Source organism: Sebastes umbrosus, chromosome 4 (assembly GCF_015220745.1).
Source record: "Sebastes umbrosus isolate fSebUmb1 chromosome 4, fSebUmb1.pri, whole genome shotgun sequence".
Taxonomy (NCBI): Eukaryota; Metazoa; Chordata; class Actinopteri; order Perciformes; family Sebastidae; genus Sebastes; species Sebastes umbrosus.
In genome coordinates, this window is record NC_051272.1 from 10299750 (window position 1) to 10316632 (window position 16883).

At 38.6% G+C, this 16883-nt stretch overlaps 1 protein-coding gene across 4 annotated transcripts; it reads left to right on the forward strand.

The window, feature by feature from the left end:
• Positions 1 to 1414: 1414 nt before the first annotated feature.
• LOC119486305 (mixed lineage kinase domain-like protein) lies at positions 1415 to 15620 on the forward strand. Of its 4 annotated transcripts, none has more exons than XM_037766348.1 (13): positions 1437 to 1551; positions 3870 to 3950; positions 4633 to 5089; positions 5718 to 5816; positions 6779 to 6956; positions 7086 to 7091; positions 7483 to 7583; positions 7679 to 7814; positions 9346 to 9430; positions 9524 to 9666; positions 10799 to 10848; positions 12450 to 12590; positions 13900 to 15620. In XM_037766348.1, the coding sequence occupies exons 3-13, from the start codon at positions 4642 to 4644 to the stop codon at positions 13944 to 13946; spliced, it is 1434 nt and encodes a 477-aa protein (XP_037622276.1). In that variant the 5' UTR covers positions 1437 to 1551; positions 3870 to 3950; positions 4633 to 4641; the 3' UTR covers positions 13947 to 15620. The 4 variants fall into 4 exon arrangements, with proteins under 4 accessions (XP_037622272.1, XP_037622273.1, XP_037622276.1 ...); XM_037766347.1 differs by having other exon boundaries at positions 1463 to 1551; positions 3772 to 3950; XM_037766344.1 differs by lacking the exon at positions 3870 to 3950 and having other exon boundaries at positions 1415 to 1551; positions 4636 to 5089.
• Positions 15621 to 16883: the final 1263 nt, after the last annotated feature.

A 16883-nucleotide genomic window follows, 5' to 3' on the forward strand; every position in this document is an offset into this window, starting at 1 on the left:
TGACAAAGCTGACTTTTCACCTGGGACATGTAGCTTTAGCTTCAGCTTTATATCATGTATGTAGCCATCAGGTGCATGTTTTAGACCCTTTTATAGGTTTGTTATTTTTATATACTTTACTTCTAGTAGTATCCAGTAGCCACAGATATATCCTCGGTTTTACTGTAGATTCAGCCACATTCCTGTATCCACCTCAATACAATTATATATCACAGAGGTAAATATTGTAATTTTTACTCCACTACATTTATCTGACAGCTTTAGTTACCTTAGAGATGACAGTTTTTCATCCCCTTGAAAACCAGTATCTCCAGATGTGTTGAACGTTTGTGATAAACTGAAGGATGAAGTGTTCCTTTATGTGTTGAGAAAATCCTTCTTAAGCTAAATACACTCTTTAAAAAAATGTGTAAGTATCATAAACGTTTATTTGCCACAGAGCTTATTTTCTGCAATAATGGAAAAAAAAATTTTTCCCAATGGAAAAATCAGGGCGATGCTAACTTCCTGGTTGGCCTACAAAAATACGTCATCCCTGGAGCACTCTATTGATTGGGATTATAGTGTGTTTAATAATTGTCATGATGGTTAATGGATAATCTTTGATCTAAGTTGTTAGATAATAATTTTATGATGAACATGTTTGGCTAATCATTATTTGAAACGTACCATAATTTGCAAATATTTAACCTGATTTAAAGGCTGGATTTATGATTTGTTTGGGTGATATATTGTAATTTCTTTCTCTTCCTTTGTTTAGAACCATGGCGATCAACATTCACATAATTTCCTGGATAGTTATAACCTGGACAACTGATTGCAACCCTTGTTTGGTGGTTTGCGGCTCCTTAAATCCAAAAACAAACAAACATATGATGATTTTATAGACCATGATGCACTGCTGTAGATTAAACTAGACAACAGGATATAAAGGAATGCAACGTACACACTAATGCAGCAGTAATATTGATCCAGAAACATCAGCTATAATAGTAGGACGCTAATAGGGAACATTTTGCTGACACATCAATACTTTTACTTTAAGCACTGTACATTTTACTGATACATACAGGACTTTAACTTGTAGTGGAGTATTTCACAGTGTGGTATTAGTACTTTTACTGCAGTAAATGATCTGAGTACATGTTTAAGACCCTTTTTCATGATCACCACTAACAATAACAGCGGTAAGGCTCAGTGAAAACATGGATTGTGGGTGTGTTTGTCTTGTTTGTAACATTCGATAATCTCAGGTGTGACCATGAATCCAGCCACTGTGACAGATCATCAATATAACAGTTAGTCACGTCTGCTCTGCACCTCTGTCTTCCTGCACTGAGTTATGCTTCTGCTTTAAAGGTGATATAAATAAATTCCGGGTGTGTCAGAGCACAGGAACAACACTTAGAGGGGGGAAGGGCTGCAACTGTCAGAGAGGAACAGGAAATGGTGAGCGGCAGGAAGGAGCAGAGGCCAGTTTCAATTTCAACCAGCACTCACATACACAAGACATACCTGAGACCTGAAGCTTACACCGACATCCACCAACAGGTAAATAATCTTTATGTTTTCAATTGTCTCGACTGTAAACTCCTCTAGTCACAGCTCTTTGTTTGTCAACTTGTTGTTGGCTCTGTGAGCAGCAGATTCAGCATGTAGAGAGTCATTCCTCTGCAGTCGTACGTCAGCACAGAAAATAAGTTAACAGGCTTTATTGTGATGATGGGTTAAAGTTTCACACGGTGAGCCACACTGATATTTGATCCGTCACTGGGTGGCAGGTTATTTCCTTCAGGGCAACAAACAGAGAGATAATTACCTCTGTCATGCTCTCACAAGTCCGAGGAGAAGCTCCTTCACCTTTGACTTTAAGGTGGAGTTTACCTGCTCATACATGCAGTGCACATGGGAGAAGTTTGAAGTTTCTGACAGAAATCTCCTTCAGTTAAGGCAACAAAGCTGGTTAGGTTTGGCAAATAGATCATTGTTTTTGTTGGTTTGTTAAAATTAGGGCTGTTTCCATATATAATGCCAAAGACTCTAGATAATAGTGTTTTATACTCAGCACATCAGTGTGCAGTTGGCATGTGGGAAGAGCTATTTATTTGGTGTTTGTGTGTAAAGTTGTGATGCAAAAAAATACCATTTTTAAAAGATAATTTTGAAAGTGTTTGCTTTTTCAAGAGATATTTAGTATTTTGTGTAAGTGTTTTTGTTTTTTGTGTTTATAGTTTCGACAAAGAGAGCCCTTGTTTCAGAAAACTGTGTTTTAGCAGCCCCGTACATATACATCATAGTGACCATTCCTGTGCATCCTGTCTCTACATGTTTGCCCCGTCTGCTCTCGTTTGCTTAGCTTTTTGTCTGTTTTGTCAGACTTCTGGTTCTACCTGTCTTCTGTAATGTCATTCTATGTTGTCGTGTTTGAACTGTTTGTGCCGATTGACTGCTTAACATTGTTTAGCATTAATTGCCTGCATGCTTTCTAAATGTCCTACTTTGCATGATGCTGTCTTACTCCTCTCAGCTTTGTATCCTGTTCAGCTCGGTTGTTTGGGAACAGAGACATTAATACATCCACCACGGTACAGGCTGACATGGGTGTATTATGTAAGGGATATGTACAGCGAGCAGGTCATTGTTGTGGAAGAATCCCCGACAGGGCGATGCCACACCCCGACTCAGCGCCCTGAAGGGGATTCTTTCACAACAATGACCGCATTATACATTATCCCGCTTATTACACGGCTACTTACTGAAGAAATCAATATTTTGACACAAAAATGGAGCGTGCAAGGCGATGCAGTCCCGTGGGTCTGATGCACGTCCACTACGAAAATTGGGATCAACGACAGGTGTCCCAAAAAGTGATCGTCCGCCAAAAATTGATTTCCACTTAATAATCACAATTGTGGCCAAACAAGTGTTTGCAGTTTAGGTGTCAGGCATGTAATTTACGGCAATAATAGGCTACTATTGTTTCCGATAATGTGTTTGGAATGTCTAATATCCTTGTTTATATTTGGAATTAGACTGTAATTATAATGATTTACGGATGGGTTATAGAAATGATCTCCTTTGCATTATGGCTATGCATAATTTCACCTGCTCTGTGCCGTACATTATATACTAGCCGAGTACTTTTTACCTTTGCTATTACCACGGATATACAGTTATGTGTATTTGCATGATCCAGATAACAGCAGCTGTAGACTATAAACTGGCCGAAACAGCTTTAAGAAGTTAAACACGCTCCCGTGAGTGGCAATCAGTTTTTGGCGGATGATCACTTTTTGGCACGACACCTCTCGTCTCGTGGTCCCGTCATAGAGTCCGTCTGTCTACCTTGTCGTTAGCATTTAAGCACTGTTACATTCATATATGCCTATGCAGTTGTTGAGTTTATAACTGTTGGAGGTGAACTCATGTGTCGAGAGAGCTAAAAAAATTAAAATACATTTCATAAGAGAGACTTCATGCTGTATTAGAATTAAGAGCATTTAAAAAAGTTACAAAGATAATTTAAATGGTTTAGAGAAAGTTAAGAATGTAAGTTAGTCATGATCACTGAAACTGAGTTGAGATGTCTAAATGTATGAGTTTTGTTGACATATCATTACATTTCAAATGTAACTCAATACAAAGACGAGTGAAGGCAAGAGCTTCATCCTTCTCTCTCATCAACATTTTCACAGTGTGTTATTAGTACTTTTACTTCAGTAAAGGATCTGAATACGTTTTCCACCTCTGGGTGTGTGGATCAAATATCAGGTTTGCTTTTAAGGAAACAGGCAGCCGGGAAGTGACGGATTGTGATTCAGAGATACGTTATGAATTATTGACTGGCCGTCTCCTCGTTCACCTGAAAGCTTTGCTCACCGTTACAGGCCTCCCTGATTGGATTTTCGTTCCCGTGGGAAATCTTCTCTGCACATAACTTCACATAACATCAGCTCAGTTCACTTGAGTGATGATAAGTCACTTTAATTAAATCTATGTCAGCCCAGTTCACGCAGAGCCAGTTACTGATAGTGAACCTGTTTTAGATCTCTCTAAAATAAGTGTACAGTCACAATGTTTTATTAACCACAGCCAGTCTCAGCTTCTGTACTTCTGTGGTGGAAAATAACTAAGTACATTTACTCAAGTACTGTACTACAATTTTGAGTTACCTTTACTTTGCTTCATTTCAATTTCACGCTACTTTATATTTCTACTCCACTACATTTATTTGACAGGTGATTTTACAAACATAATCAATTTATAAAATATGATACAGATTAAACTATCCAATATAATATGGATATAAAATAGTTAAAATGTGCTCCACCTCAACCATAATTCAAATAATATGTAATAATATAACTGCCTAACAAGTACTTTTACTTTAGTTTGCTGTTAATACTTTTGAATGTGAGTGAAATTTTGAATACAGGACTTTTACTTGTAGCAGAGTATTTTTACAGAGTAGTATCGCTACTTTTAATTATATGAGAACTTCTTGCCCTAGTTAAGTCAGACTTGCTCAGTTCAGTTCAGTTTGGCTCATGTTATTTCCATTAACTAAGGCTCTCTTCAAAGTGAATTAATTTGCATTCAGCTCTGATTTATTCCATTTTCATTCTCTCCATCCAGCCGATCATGGACGTCATCGACCCTATCCTGAGCATCGCCTCAGAGATCTACGCTCTGGTTGAGACGGTGAAGGCCAATAAGAAGCGCAGCCAGCGTGTTTGTCACCGAGTCAAAGCCCTGGATGAGCTGCTGAGGTCCATCAAAAAGAGAGAAATGGGACAAACCACTGCCGACGTAAAAAGAGCCCTCGGGGAACTCTCCTTAACTCTGACATCAGCTAAGGCACTCATCAAGAAGTACACTTCGGCCACCTGGGTGAAACGCATCCTGAAAGCAGGCAGCCACGAGGACGAGTTCAACAGTGTGAACGAACGCCTCAATGACGCCTTCCAGGTGCTGTCTGGAGCTCTGCAGGTGGAACAGGGCAACGTGCTGCACCAGGTGTTTGAGCTGACCTCCAGAGAGAAAGAGGACGACGCGGACCGGAAGGAGGACAACGCAGAGCTGCAGACTAGTGAGGGAAACTGATGCTTACTTTGTCTTTGTAGAGTTTGTTGAGTAAAGATGACCACTCAGTCGATCTACATGAGCTCAAATTTGATCTTGTAGTTTTAATCTTTAACAGTTTATGTCTAGAGGAATTTACATCAGGAGCATCAGGATAATTGAAATGCTTTTCTTAAAGGTACAGTGTGTAGGATTTGAAGAGAAGATACTGGTATCATATGAAACTAGAAAACCTAAGGAATCCATTGGTACCAACCATGTCATACTAGCTTGTCGTGAAGGAGGTTAAATTACGCTCCAAACTTACACAAAATTTTGGTGAGGAAAAACTGTCATGGCCATTTTCAAAGGGGTCCCTTGACCTCTGACCTCCAGATATGTGAATGAAAATGGGTTCTATGGGTACCCACGAGTCTCCCCTTTACAGACATGCCCACTTTATGATAATCAGTCTTTCCTTTGTTTTGCCCCCAGCTAACACCGTGACGTAATCGTGACGTTGACACAAAAAGGGTCTATAAAAGGACATAAAATGGCGTCCCTGTGTAGGATCTTGTGGTGAATCAGAGCTGAGAGGTTGGACGGGATTCAGTGTCTGGTCGGTTTTAATTCATCAGTGTTTGTTTGTTCCGCAGTGCTACTGCAGTACATGAAAGAGCAGCAGGAGAAAACGGACGCCGTGCTGAAAGAAATGGAATCAGTCAAAAGCAACGTGGAAAAGATTGTGGCGTTGTGTGAGTACACTTCAACATACACTACGTATATTGGACTTACATTTATCAGGTGGACAAAAACGCAAATTAATGTTTATGTTGCTCTGTACAGTAACTGCTGGATGTGGAAATAAGTTCAAGTTCACTATATCAACTTAAAATGTGATGATCATGTCAGTGTTGTGTTCATAACGTGTTTCTGCTGCCTCCAAGTGGTCAGAACAATCAGTTATTGCAGGTTTAAAGGCCCAGACACACCAACCCGACATCAAACAATTCGCGGTGACGAAGGCCTCATGTCGACTCTGTCGCCTTTGTCGCCTTTGACGCCTTTTTATTGGCCAAAAAGTTGCATTCGAACACACCGCAAAGACTACAGCTGACGGCCAGTTAGCACGTACGTTCTGCGCCTGCCTGAGAGGAAATAATTCTCCACGCCAGCAGGCGGCGGTAGTCTGTATTCATCATTCAAAAAGGGAAACCGGAAGACATAGGATGGCAGATATACAAGCCGTTGTTATGATACGTACATGAAACAAAGCGGCGTCTGACGACCATTTTCACACCACTCTCACTCACCACTTAGCTTCATTCCAGATGTTCATGTCGCTGTGAAAATATCCGTGTGTTGGAATGATCAGATGAGATCAAGATGAAAAATGAGAAGAGCCTTCTGTGTGTGTCCTCTTGACTTTACTCGTCTTGCTTTCCTCACTTCAGTTTCTCTTCTCGTACACTTGTTCTCGTAAGCTGAACAGCCAATCAGAGTGATTTCTCGGGCGAAAAACCCCAGACACGGGCAGACTAGAGCTGATGGTGCGGGACGCACCGCAAAAACTAGACCGACAGACGCTCAGCGACAGCCCCAAACTGTCCGACGGCTGACTGTCGGCTTGGTGTGTCAGGACCTTTAGAGACATCTTGACAAGTCACATAACTGTTAATGGGGAAGCACAAACCAAACCTAACATTGTTTATCACAGTGAATAAGCCCAGCGCCACTGATGAAGCCATCCGAATGATCAAACCACAAGAGCTGAAATACGAATGTCCCAAAAAGCCCTTCATGACAACGTCATCCTCAGAGGTCTACAAAGGAGAGTACCGTAGATTCCCGGTGGCCATCAAGAGATTCATTGACCCTGTGAACACCAGCCCAAGGTCTGTGCCACATTACACGAAACACTGAATCAAAATAAAGGAAATAGTCCTTTTTGATTGGAGAATAATACTAATGTGATTTTTATTTTTCATTTTTTTATTGCCATCATCATTTCTGCCTGCATAAAGTTTAAGGTCTGGATTTTTTATTTGTTATATATATAATGGGAAGAGGGATCCTTTCTCTATTGCTCATCCTGAGGTTTCTTCTTTTTTTCCCGTTAAAGGTTTTTTTTTTTGTGAGTTTGACCGACTTGTGGGTCCAAGGATAGAAGGTGTTGCATGCTGTACAGACATGTTTTCAGGTTGTCCGCCCGCCCCATTCTTGTGAATGCGATATCTCAGTAACTCAAAGTTCACTGTGACCTCATAAAACACATTTTTGGCCATAACTCAAGAATTCATATGCTAATTATGACAAGTTCACACAAACGTCTAATAAGATACAATTATGAAGTGGTGACATTTTGGACAGACATGAATGTAACTTTGAACAGTGTAACATAAACGTTGTCTCCATTTGCAGTGAGTTGCGGAAAGTTTTCAACAAGGAGATTGAAACCATGAGGCGGTTTGAGTCGCCCAACATCCTGCGAATGTTTGGCATCTGTGTCCAGGATGAGGACGGTGAGGGAACTGTACAATGTAAAGGACATACAGTATCGGGAGCATTACACCTTTAAAATGACATTAATGTGATGTGTTTTTGTGACTGCCTGTAGGACCCAGCCCTCAGTACCTCATCATCATGGAGTACTGTGAGAAGGGAAGTCTCCGTCAGGTTCTGGACTCTGGTTGCAAACTGTCCTGGACCACGAAAGCATCTATGTGTCGGGACGCAGCGCGAGGGCTCTACCGGTCAGTCCTCTGCAATCGTTAAATAATGTATATGTCCGGTTCATTTAAATGATGTACGAGAAATTATAAAAACAAAATACATTTATTTGTGCAAGTGAGATTAAAAAAGTAAAATGCCATTTTGATTGTAACATTTTGCAGGATCACTCGGTATTGTTATGTGTGTGCAGTGGTGGAAGAAGTATTCAGATTTTTACTTAAGTATAAGTAGCAATACTACAGTTTTAACCTCTGAAGCTCTAGGATGCTGAAAGGTGTGGTTCGTAGACAGACATACCCAAAATAAATCAAGAATAGCTCCACAACTACCAGGTCTATATGCATGATTTAGACAGTGGATAACACCATTATAACAATGATGCAATGCACAGAGATGCCACTAAATTCATTCAGCAACTCCTTGACTACAACTGTGCCAAAGCAGATATAAATAACAAAAAGCACATAGATTCTACAAAGGCTTTAGTAAAGATAGGACCAGGTGGATTCTCCGTTTGGCCACTTGGATACCCAAAGTGTGCCAAATGAGTTTTCTACCTCTTGAAAGGGAATCTGGCTATGAAATATTACTGATATCCACTACAGGAGTCTATGTGCACACAATGGAGCCTTTGGCCATGACATTTACCCTGTGCATCATCACATTCTACCATTGTGCGCAGTATAAAATCAATTAAAAAACAACTAAATTGTATAATTTTGACTCCAAATGGAGTAGTTTTATTATAATAATGAAATATGATCAAGTAAAACTTAGATAATAACAAATAAGATTAATAACAATTTAAATAAGATAACAAAAAAGAATCCAAAGTCAAGTTTATACATTCAATTTAATAACGGTAAAAAATATTCTCGTATGTTGATTTTGTAGCTAAAATATTGAAATTACTGCCAAACAAAAATTGTTTGGACAAAAAACACTTGGAGTGTTGTTTTAGTTGTGTTAAGGCCCCGTCTTTTAGAAACTATTCAGAAAAAAGACCACCACAGCATTTCATGAAGTTTTTAAAGGCACGGGGTTCGTCGGGTAAAAGAGGTTAAAATATATAAGTAATAAGTAAGTAAAAGTCCTGCATTCAAAATCTTACTTAAGTAAAAGTACCAAAATTAAAATTATGCAGAATGTTCCATTTCAGAATATTATATATCATATTATTGGATTATAATCATTGATGCATTAATGTTGCAGCTGGTAAAGGTGGAGCTAATTTTAATTACTTTGTATACTGCTGGGTAGCTTAATCATAATTTAATTAGTTGATTCATATTTTAAGTAACTAAAGCTGTCAAATGTAGCAAAAAGAACAATATTTGATTCTGAGATGTAGTGGAATGGAGCAGGAAATGGAAGTACTCAAGAAAGTACTTAAGTACAGTACTTAGTTACTTCCCACCACTGTGTGCATGTGCCATCTACATTTTAGGAGTGGACAAAAGAGAAAACATTAAAATGTAATTATATTTGTACGATTTATTGGTTATGATAAAAGGTACCATCATCATGATGATAATCACTGTCGTCTCTTAGACTGCACCACACTGAAGCAAAATCTAAAGTTCATGGATCCATCAACAGCAGCAAGTTCCTGGTGACTACAGGCAACATCGTTAAGGTATATTGAGGCCAGTGCATGCTGGGATTGCTGACAGACCACTGATTGGTGGGATTTAATGAGTTTTTATGTTGTTGTTGTTGTTGTTTTCAGCTGGGAGGATTTGAACTGTCAAAAACCGAGACGTCGCTGAGAAAAGCAACGAAGGACAAAGAGATCAGATCCCTGTGCTACTCCTCTCCTCTGATGCTCCTCGACATTAACCACATCTACAGCACACAGTGTGAGATTTACAGGTCAGATACCAACCAGGAGTTACTTTGTTCAGCTGCTCAACACCTACACTGCATGGTTTTTAAATTCAATTATGTCAGACTACTTTCTATTAAGTCACTATTTATTAATGGTTTATGAGTTGTTATTAACAGCTTTATAAGTCGTCAGTTTTATAGTAGCACACTTGCTAATGTATATAGCGGGTTATTCTATGTTTATAATTTAGATTTTTTTATGCTAGTATATTTATAGTGTATTCCAATATTCTTTACGTTGTGTATTCTGTGGATATATTTCTCTAGTGTTGACATGTACATTTTATTTACTGTTCCTGTGCTTTGCCTGGAAAACATTTATCTATCTATCTATTCTATAAACGTTAATAAGTCAACAATAAAGGTGCTTTCTCACTTTCTAATAAGCCATAAAGTCAGAGTTATAATTGCTAAAAGTTCAAAGGAATGTTAAATAAATATCTCATCCATCATATCTGCAACTGTAAATGCTATTGAACTGCTAATAAATACATTTTGGTCCAGATGCTCTGCAGCTGTTTTACAATCGGTTCATTAGAAGAGTGAAAGAGCTAAAAAGACAAAATAAGTGTCCTGTTGGAGGATGATAAACACCAACCTGGCAACCCAAACGTTCTTCTTATTTATGGTTTATATAAAGCATTAATAAATGATTTAGTAACTATTAATAAAGACATTTTAAATGCTTTATATAGACCCAACATTTTAGTCAACTTTTTCATTAACACAGTTTTTTGCTTATTTTCTGTATGTAAATTATTTATTATAAATATATTATTACTATTATTATTGTGCATTACAAACAAACATTCAAGGTGTCTCCTGTGTTTAAGCTTCTATATCACACTGCATAAATTACATTCTGGACCAAGATTGGCTACAAACTAGTTGTGATATCACAAAAATCCTGCAGGTACGTTCAGGTGTTACGCTTCATGAGATTCATGACGAGCTCAGAGAAACGTTCCTCTTTAAATGTGAAAACAAACTCTGCACAGCGAATCTCAAACATCCAAGTGAAGCAACTATAAGAAAAACACATTTTTGAGTTGAGTTGAACTTTAATAAAAATAAAAAAAAATCCAGTCTTCACTAACTTGGAAACGTTGTCTTTCAGCTTTGGAATCGTCCTGTGGGAAGTTGCAACCGGCAGCAAACCTTTTGAAGGTGTGTACCTGCAGAACACAACGATCAACATCAAACACTAAACTTACTGATTTTAGCATTTAGGATTTATAGCCATCAGTGAAAAAAGGACCCTATGGATGAGGGCATGAATAATCCCAATGCCATACTCCTGTGATAGAAGCACACGAGACACTGAATAGAGACGTTAGAGTGTGATTTGTCTTGCTCTATGTGACGACCCTCGTGTGTCAAAGCCAGTCACGTGACAAGAAATTAGTTTTGTCGATGCCCAGACAGCATGGTTGTGCATTTAAAAGGATCCAAGCTACATCAGGGTCGGGGTTGGAACCTCTGTAAAACTCATTATCCTTAGTGCTGAATATCCTTGTCCTACATCATCAAACCCGAGAGCTGCAGGGGTATTTACTGAAGGTTACTGTCCCTCATGGTTAGGTGCAATACCCTGCTCAAATTAATCGCACATCTGTTCAAAATGTACCTTAAAGGGAGATCTGTCAAGTATTTAATACTCTTATCAACATGGGAGTGGATAAATATGCTGCTTTATGCAAATGTATGTATATATTTATTATTGGAAATTAATTAACAACACAAAACAATGACAAATATTGTCCATAAACCCTCACAGGTACTGCATTTAGCGTAAAAAATATGCTCACATCACAACATGGCAAACTGCAGCCCAACAGAAAACAACAGCTGTCAGTGTGTCAGTATGCTGACTTGACTATGACTTGCCCCAAACTGCATGTGATGATCATAAAGTGGGCATGTCTGTAAAGGGGAGACTCGTTGGTACCCATAGAACCCATTTTCATTCACATATCTGGATGTCAGAGGTCAAGGGACCCCTTCGACAGTTTTTCCTTGCCAAAATTTTGCACAAGTTCAGAGCGTTATTTAACCTCCTTCATGACAAGCTAGTATGCCGATTAGTACCAATGGATTCTTTAGGTTTAATAGTTTCATATGATACCAGTATCTTCACTCTAGCTTTAGAACTGAGCCCGCTACAACCTAAAAATCACAAGTTACATTAATGCATTAAAGAAATTAGTGGCGTTAAACAAATTTAACGTGTTATTGCGTTAACTTTTTGACAGCCCTAATTGTTTTACTTGCAACAGTGACTTTATTTATCTCCATTTAATCTATAGATAGTAATGATAATAACACACTTTATTTATAAAGCACTTTTCATACACAAGCTACATACAGTACACACAGCTCAAAGTGCTTAACATTAAGAGTAATGACTGAAAAACAAGATAAAAAAAAGAACAGATGGTTGAAATAGCTTAAAAATACACCCCAAAAAAAGACCCCAGATTCATATATATATATAGCGATGCTTCTAATAACGCTTGTGAGCCAATAGTAAAACGACGTTGGTATCACGTGGTATCCAAAAACTTGCTGAGTTTTGATATTAAGTGCCTGGCAACCACTTGAGAATTGAATGCAGTGGAACGTGGAGGGAGAATGCGACATCTAGTGGCTGAATGTTATTGATAGCACCTTTAAGTACATTTTGCTGATACATACTTACAACTAAACTTAACTATATAGAATCATTGGCTTCTACTTTTGTTCTTAATGTGTTCTCTCTTTTCTTCCAGGTTGGTCAAATACAGAAATCCTTCAGAAAGTGGGCAAAGACAAATTTCAGCAGCCGCTCCCCAACGACTGTCCTGAAGAGCTGGGACGTCTGATCAACGACTGTCGGCACTATGATGGCTTCCAGAGGCCATTTGCTGGAGGTAACTGCTGCCATCAATATGTGACACCTTTAGAGATACTCTATCTGCTGGACTGACTTACAAATGAGTGAACAGGTTTTAGTGGATGATTTGAATGTTTTTATGTGGAGCGTTGGTGTTTATAGGGATGAAACAAGAGATTTTATAGTAGCAAAATAGGAAAACTTTTATAAGTTTCTTTTAACATTCTAAAACAGTGATTTTCCCCAGGGAATATTGTTTTTATTTAGTTTACTAACAATATTTTTCACTGCTTATTTCTGTTTAGTTTCAGTTATAGTTTACGATAATAACCCTGGTCGCGACTCGATAAGGTTGAGAACCACTGATCTAATTAACCATAATAGATACAAATAAACACCACACAAAACTGTTATTAATTCATAAATTAAAGGGACTGTTTGTAACTTCTTACACGTATAAATCAATCTGGGTCGGTGTCCCATGCGCACTCGCGTGTGGCTACGCTGTTCAGACAAGACTCCAACACAAACTAAACGGAAGCACCAAAACTGCAAAGTTATATCTAGTGAAGCCCGTCTGTTAAACAGTGTTGGTCGCGGTCGGAGGACGCGGGGGAGACCGTAGCTTTGGTCTCCAGGGCCGGAGTCTCTGCTGTACTCTGCTCCTCTGCTCCTCTGCCTGCTTGCCTACCTGCCTTCACTCACACGTCGCGCTCGTTCTCACTATTTCGCTCCACTCTCACGTTTGTGCGCGCACACTACACACTGCAGAAGAGTTAGTTTAGCTCTGAGAATATCTAGTGAATGTACAGTGGACGTTTGTGCAGAAATATATGCTGCAGCTCCTCCAGACCAACAGAGGTTTCCCGTGTCTTGTGAAGTGACGGGGCTCCGCAGCGAGAAACGTTATCGTCTCCTAGCAAAACTCCGGTGTCTCCCCTGTTCCCTCCGGCCGCGGTCGGGAGGCTGAGGTAGGAAAAGCCAACACTAGGATCAGCATTGATTCATGGCGAGACCTTCGTCTGGTCAGCTAACATCACTGCCAAGCAGCTGAAATATAGAGTGATATTGTGGTTTTAGCTGACGTGTGTCGCCTCACTATTTTGAGCGATGCTCGTTCATGTCTATGTAGAGCGAGCGCGAGCGCGAGCGCGACTCTGACTTTCGTTGACTTAACGGCCACAGGTGTCGTTGTTAACAAGCATTTCTGATTCTTACAAACAGTCCCTTTAAAAGATACATTTACATTCTTTCAATAAATTGTGAAAAATATACTTTGCAACTAAAAAAAATATCTCTAATAATGATACTAATTGTAATGTTGTGGCTATCTTTCTCTTCTCCAGTGCTGGTGGATAAACTGCAAAGCGTGGTGGCCAAGTTAGAGGAGTGATGAAACCCTTCATCCCTCTGCCTCTCAGGGTTTCTGAGGCACTAAAAGCCATACGTTGTTATTTCAGTCAGTTCACTGTGACTCTGAGCAGCATTGTAATGTTTTTTTTGTTTTGTTTTTTTAAATGATTGCATGTTAAAGGGATAGTTCTGATGTTTTAAAGTGTACAAAAGATAACACAAAACACTGCATGGTGAATAAGATTCAAAAGCTGAGTTGTAGTATATGTAGTATTCTACAGACACAAAGGTAGGCTAACGTTGTGGGTTTCATTTAGCAAGATACCGATTAAATATGCAGTATTAGCTACGTTTTGTTCATATTCCGTTAACATTAGCTAACTTATCTTTGTCCGGATGATTGTGTTTGTCAGCATTTGGCTTGTAGATCTTAATGTCATACACCTACCTGTTTGTAAACTGGACATCAGTCTCCGAAGATTTACATATTTTGCACTGCTGACAGGTGTTCACTAACGCCAAAACACATCAGTGACTGTAATGGGTGGAAAACTGTCAAGGTCCTCCTAATTGGTAAGGATCGATATCATAAACTAACTTCAGTTTTGTAATATATGGCCCCTTTGCTTCTGTCAGCTTCTCTTTATATGGGCATTTGTCTTTCGCACATACTTTATACATTTCTGATGATGAACGGTTGACAGATGACAGATGAATAGACCGGTGATAATGACAGTCTACCGTAGCTCAGTACGCTACCCTCCAAAAATGGTGGTGCGTCCCAGAATGCTCCACGATTCCCATTCCCTATAAGCCTCGTGCATACAGAAGTAAACCTGCATGCGCCAAGCGAGCAATTCTCATTTCACTGAATAGGCGCCATCTTTGGGTCCAGTATCCAGTTCTTATTATAGTGACATTTGTTCGCACAAACTTACGTAAGCACATGTCATATTTTGTTTTACAGGAGGAAAAGTTGATTGGATTTTTGTATAAAAATAGGATAGATTTTTTCAATTTGTTTTTGCATGTATTGTTAAATAGGTGCAGAATATAACCGGGGTAAAGGGGCATTTTACATTTTATCTCGACTTTAGGTTTAATTTTTATCTTTTATAGCCTTTATGTTATACCATGACCACAATTTCTCTCTGAGAATAAAAGTGGTGTTAGATTCAATGTTTGATTCAACATAGGTGCTGATGTTTAAATGTTTAAATATATTGAATAAGATCAATCGAAAAAAAACAACTCCTTTTATTCATCCTCTTTTTACTCTTTTCACTGCACCATTTAAACCAGGGGTTTAATATTATTAATCTCATCCAACTAAAATATCATAAATGTTTGTTTTTTTAATTTTCATGTCTTTATGTCTTTTATATGTCTTTTTTTATTTGAGTATGTCACATTGAGTATTTGTGTTCTTCTTTGACTGAGAATTTATTTCCAATTGTGGTTGGAGGTCAAATATAGGAATATTAGTTTGATGGCAGAATGACATCACATGCATTATCTGCAGATGATGCACACAATCAGGAAGCAAAGAGGAAAAAGCACTGTTTGATCTTTCAGAAAACTGAACATTTCTTTCAGTTTATGACATAAATATTCATCAGATATGTGTGTTTATATATAAATATAAGTTCTTGTCTTCTTCTTTACCATCATCGTTTAACAACTTCTTTAAATCTAATTCTCAAATTCATTCACATAATACTAGACAGGTTAATCATCTTCACCTGCCTTTTTACAAAACAAAACATGGCCAGTACTCCCTCAGATATCGTGGTGTACAAATATGGAACACCAAAATACATGTTATCAAGAGCTCGTTATACTTAGAGCATTTTAAAAGGAAATTATCATCACATTTAATTCATGATGTCTAATTATCTTTTGATATGTTTAGATACATTTTCTTTTTTTCTGTACTGTTTTTGTATGTATTTCATCCAATTTTTATTGGATTATTATCCTCTATTTTTGCTGCAAAACAAATCTACCTACGGGTACAAATAAAGTCACCTGAACCTGAACCTGAACTGTTTGGTTAGGTTTTTCTGCACATTTTGTGTACTTCTTGTTGTTGTATTTTTAAAATTATGTTAGATCTTTCTTTCTTTTTTGTTAATGTTTTTTTTTTTCTCCTGTGGTTGGGGGGAGGTCTGAGTCTTGACCTCTACTGAAACATTTCTTGTTTTGAGTTTTTTTTCATTGACTGGATTTTGTGCAGTTTTATATAAGATAAGATAAGATAAGATATTCCTTCATTAGTCCCGCAGTGGGGAATTTGCACTGTACAGCAGTGCTGGTTGTGATCTACTAGGAGCAGTGCTGGTTGTGGTGGGAGCAGTGCTGGTTGTGGTCTACTGGGAGCAGTGCTGGTTGTGGTCTACTGGGAGCAGTGCTGGTTGTGGTCTACTAGGAGCAGTGCTGGTTGTGGTCTACTGGGAGCAGTGCTGGTTGTGGGCTACTGGGAGCAGTGCTGGTTGTGGTCTACTAGGAGCAGTGCTGGTTGTGGTCTACTGGGAGCAGTGCTGGTTGTGGGCTACTGGGAGCAGTGCTGGTTGTGGTCTACTGGGAGCAGTGCTGGTTGTGGGCTACTGGGAGCAGTGCTGGTTGTGGTCTACTGGGAGCAGTGCTGGTTGTTGAGTCTGACAGCTGCAGGAAGGAAGGACCTGCCATAGCGCTCCTTCACACACTTCATATATGTGCAAATAAATAAATAAATAAATAAAATAAATCTGAAGGTTAATTTGTGTTAAAATGCAATGAATGGGAACCACAAACGTTTTAGACTTTTTAGTGGAAACACAGTTGAAATGCAACCGACAACTTACGAATATATATAACGGGGTGCATGTGATTTGTACACCGGCAATATTTGCACTATCTTTTTATATCATGTTTATTTTTTATTATAGCTTATTTTGTATATTGTATATTGGTAGAAATTAAATCTTTTTATTTTTAT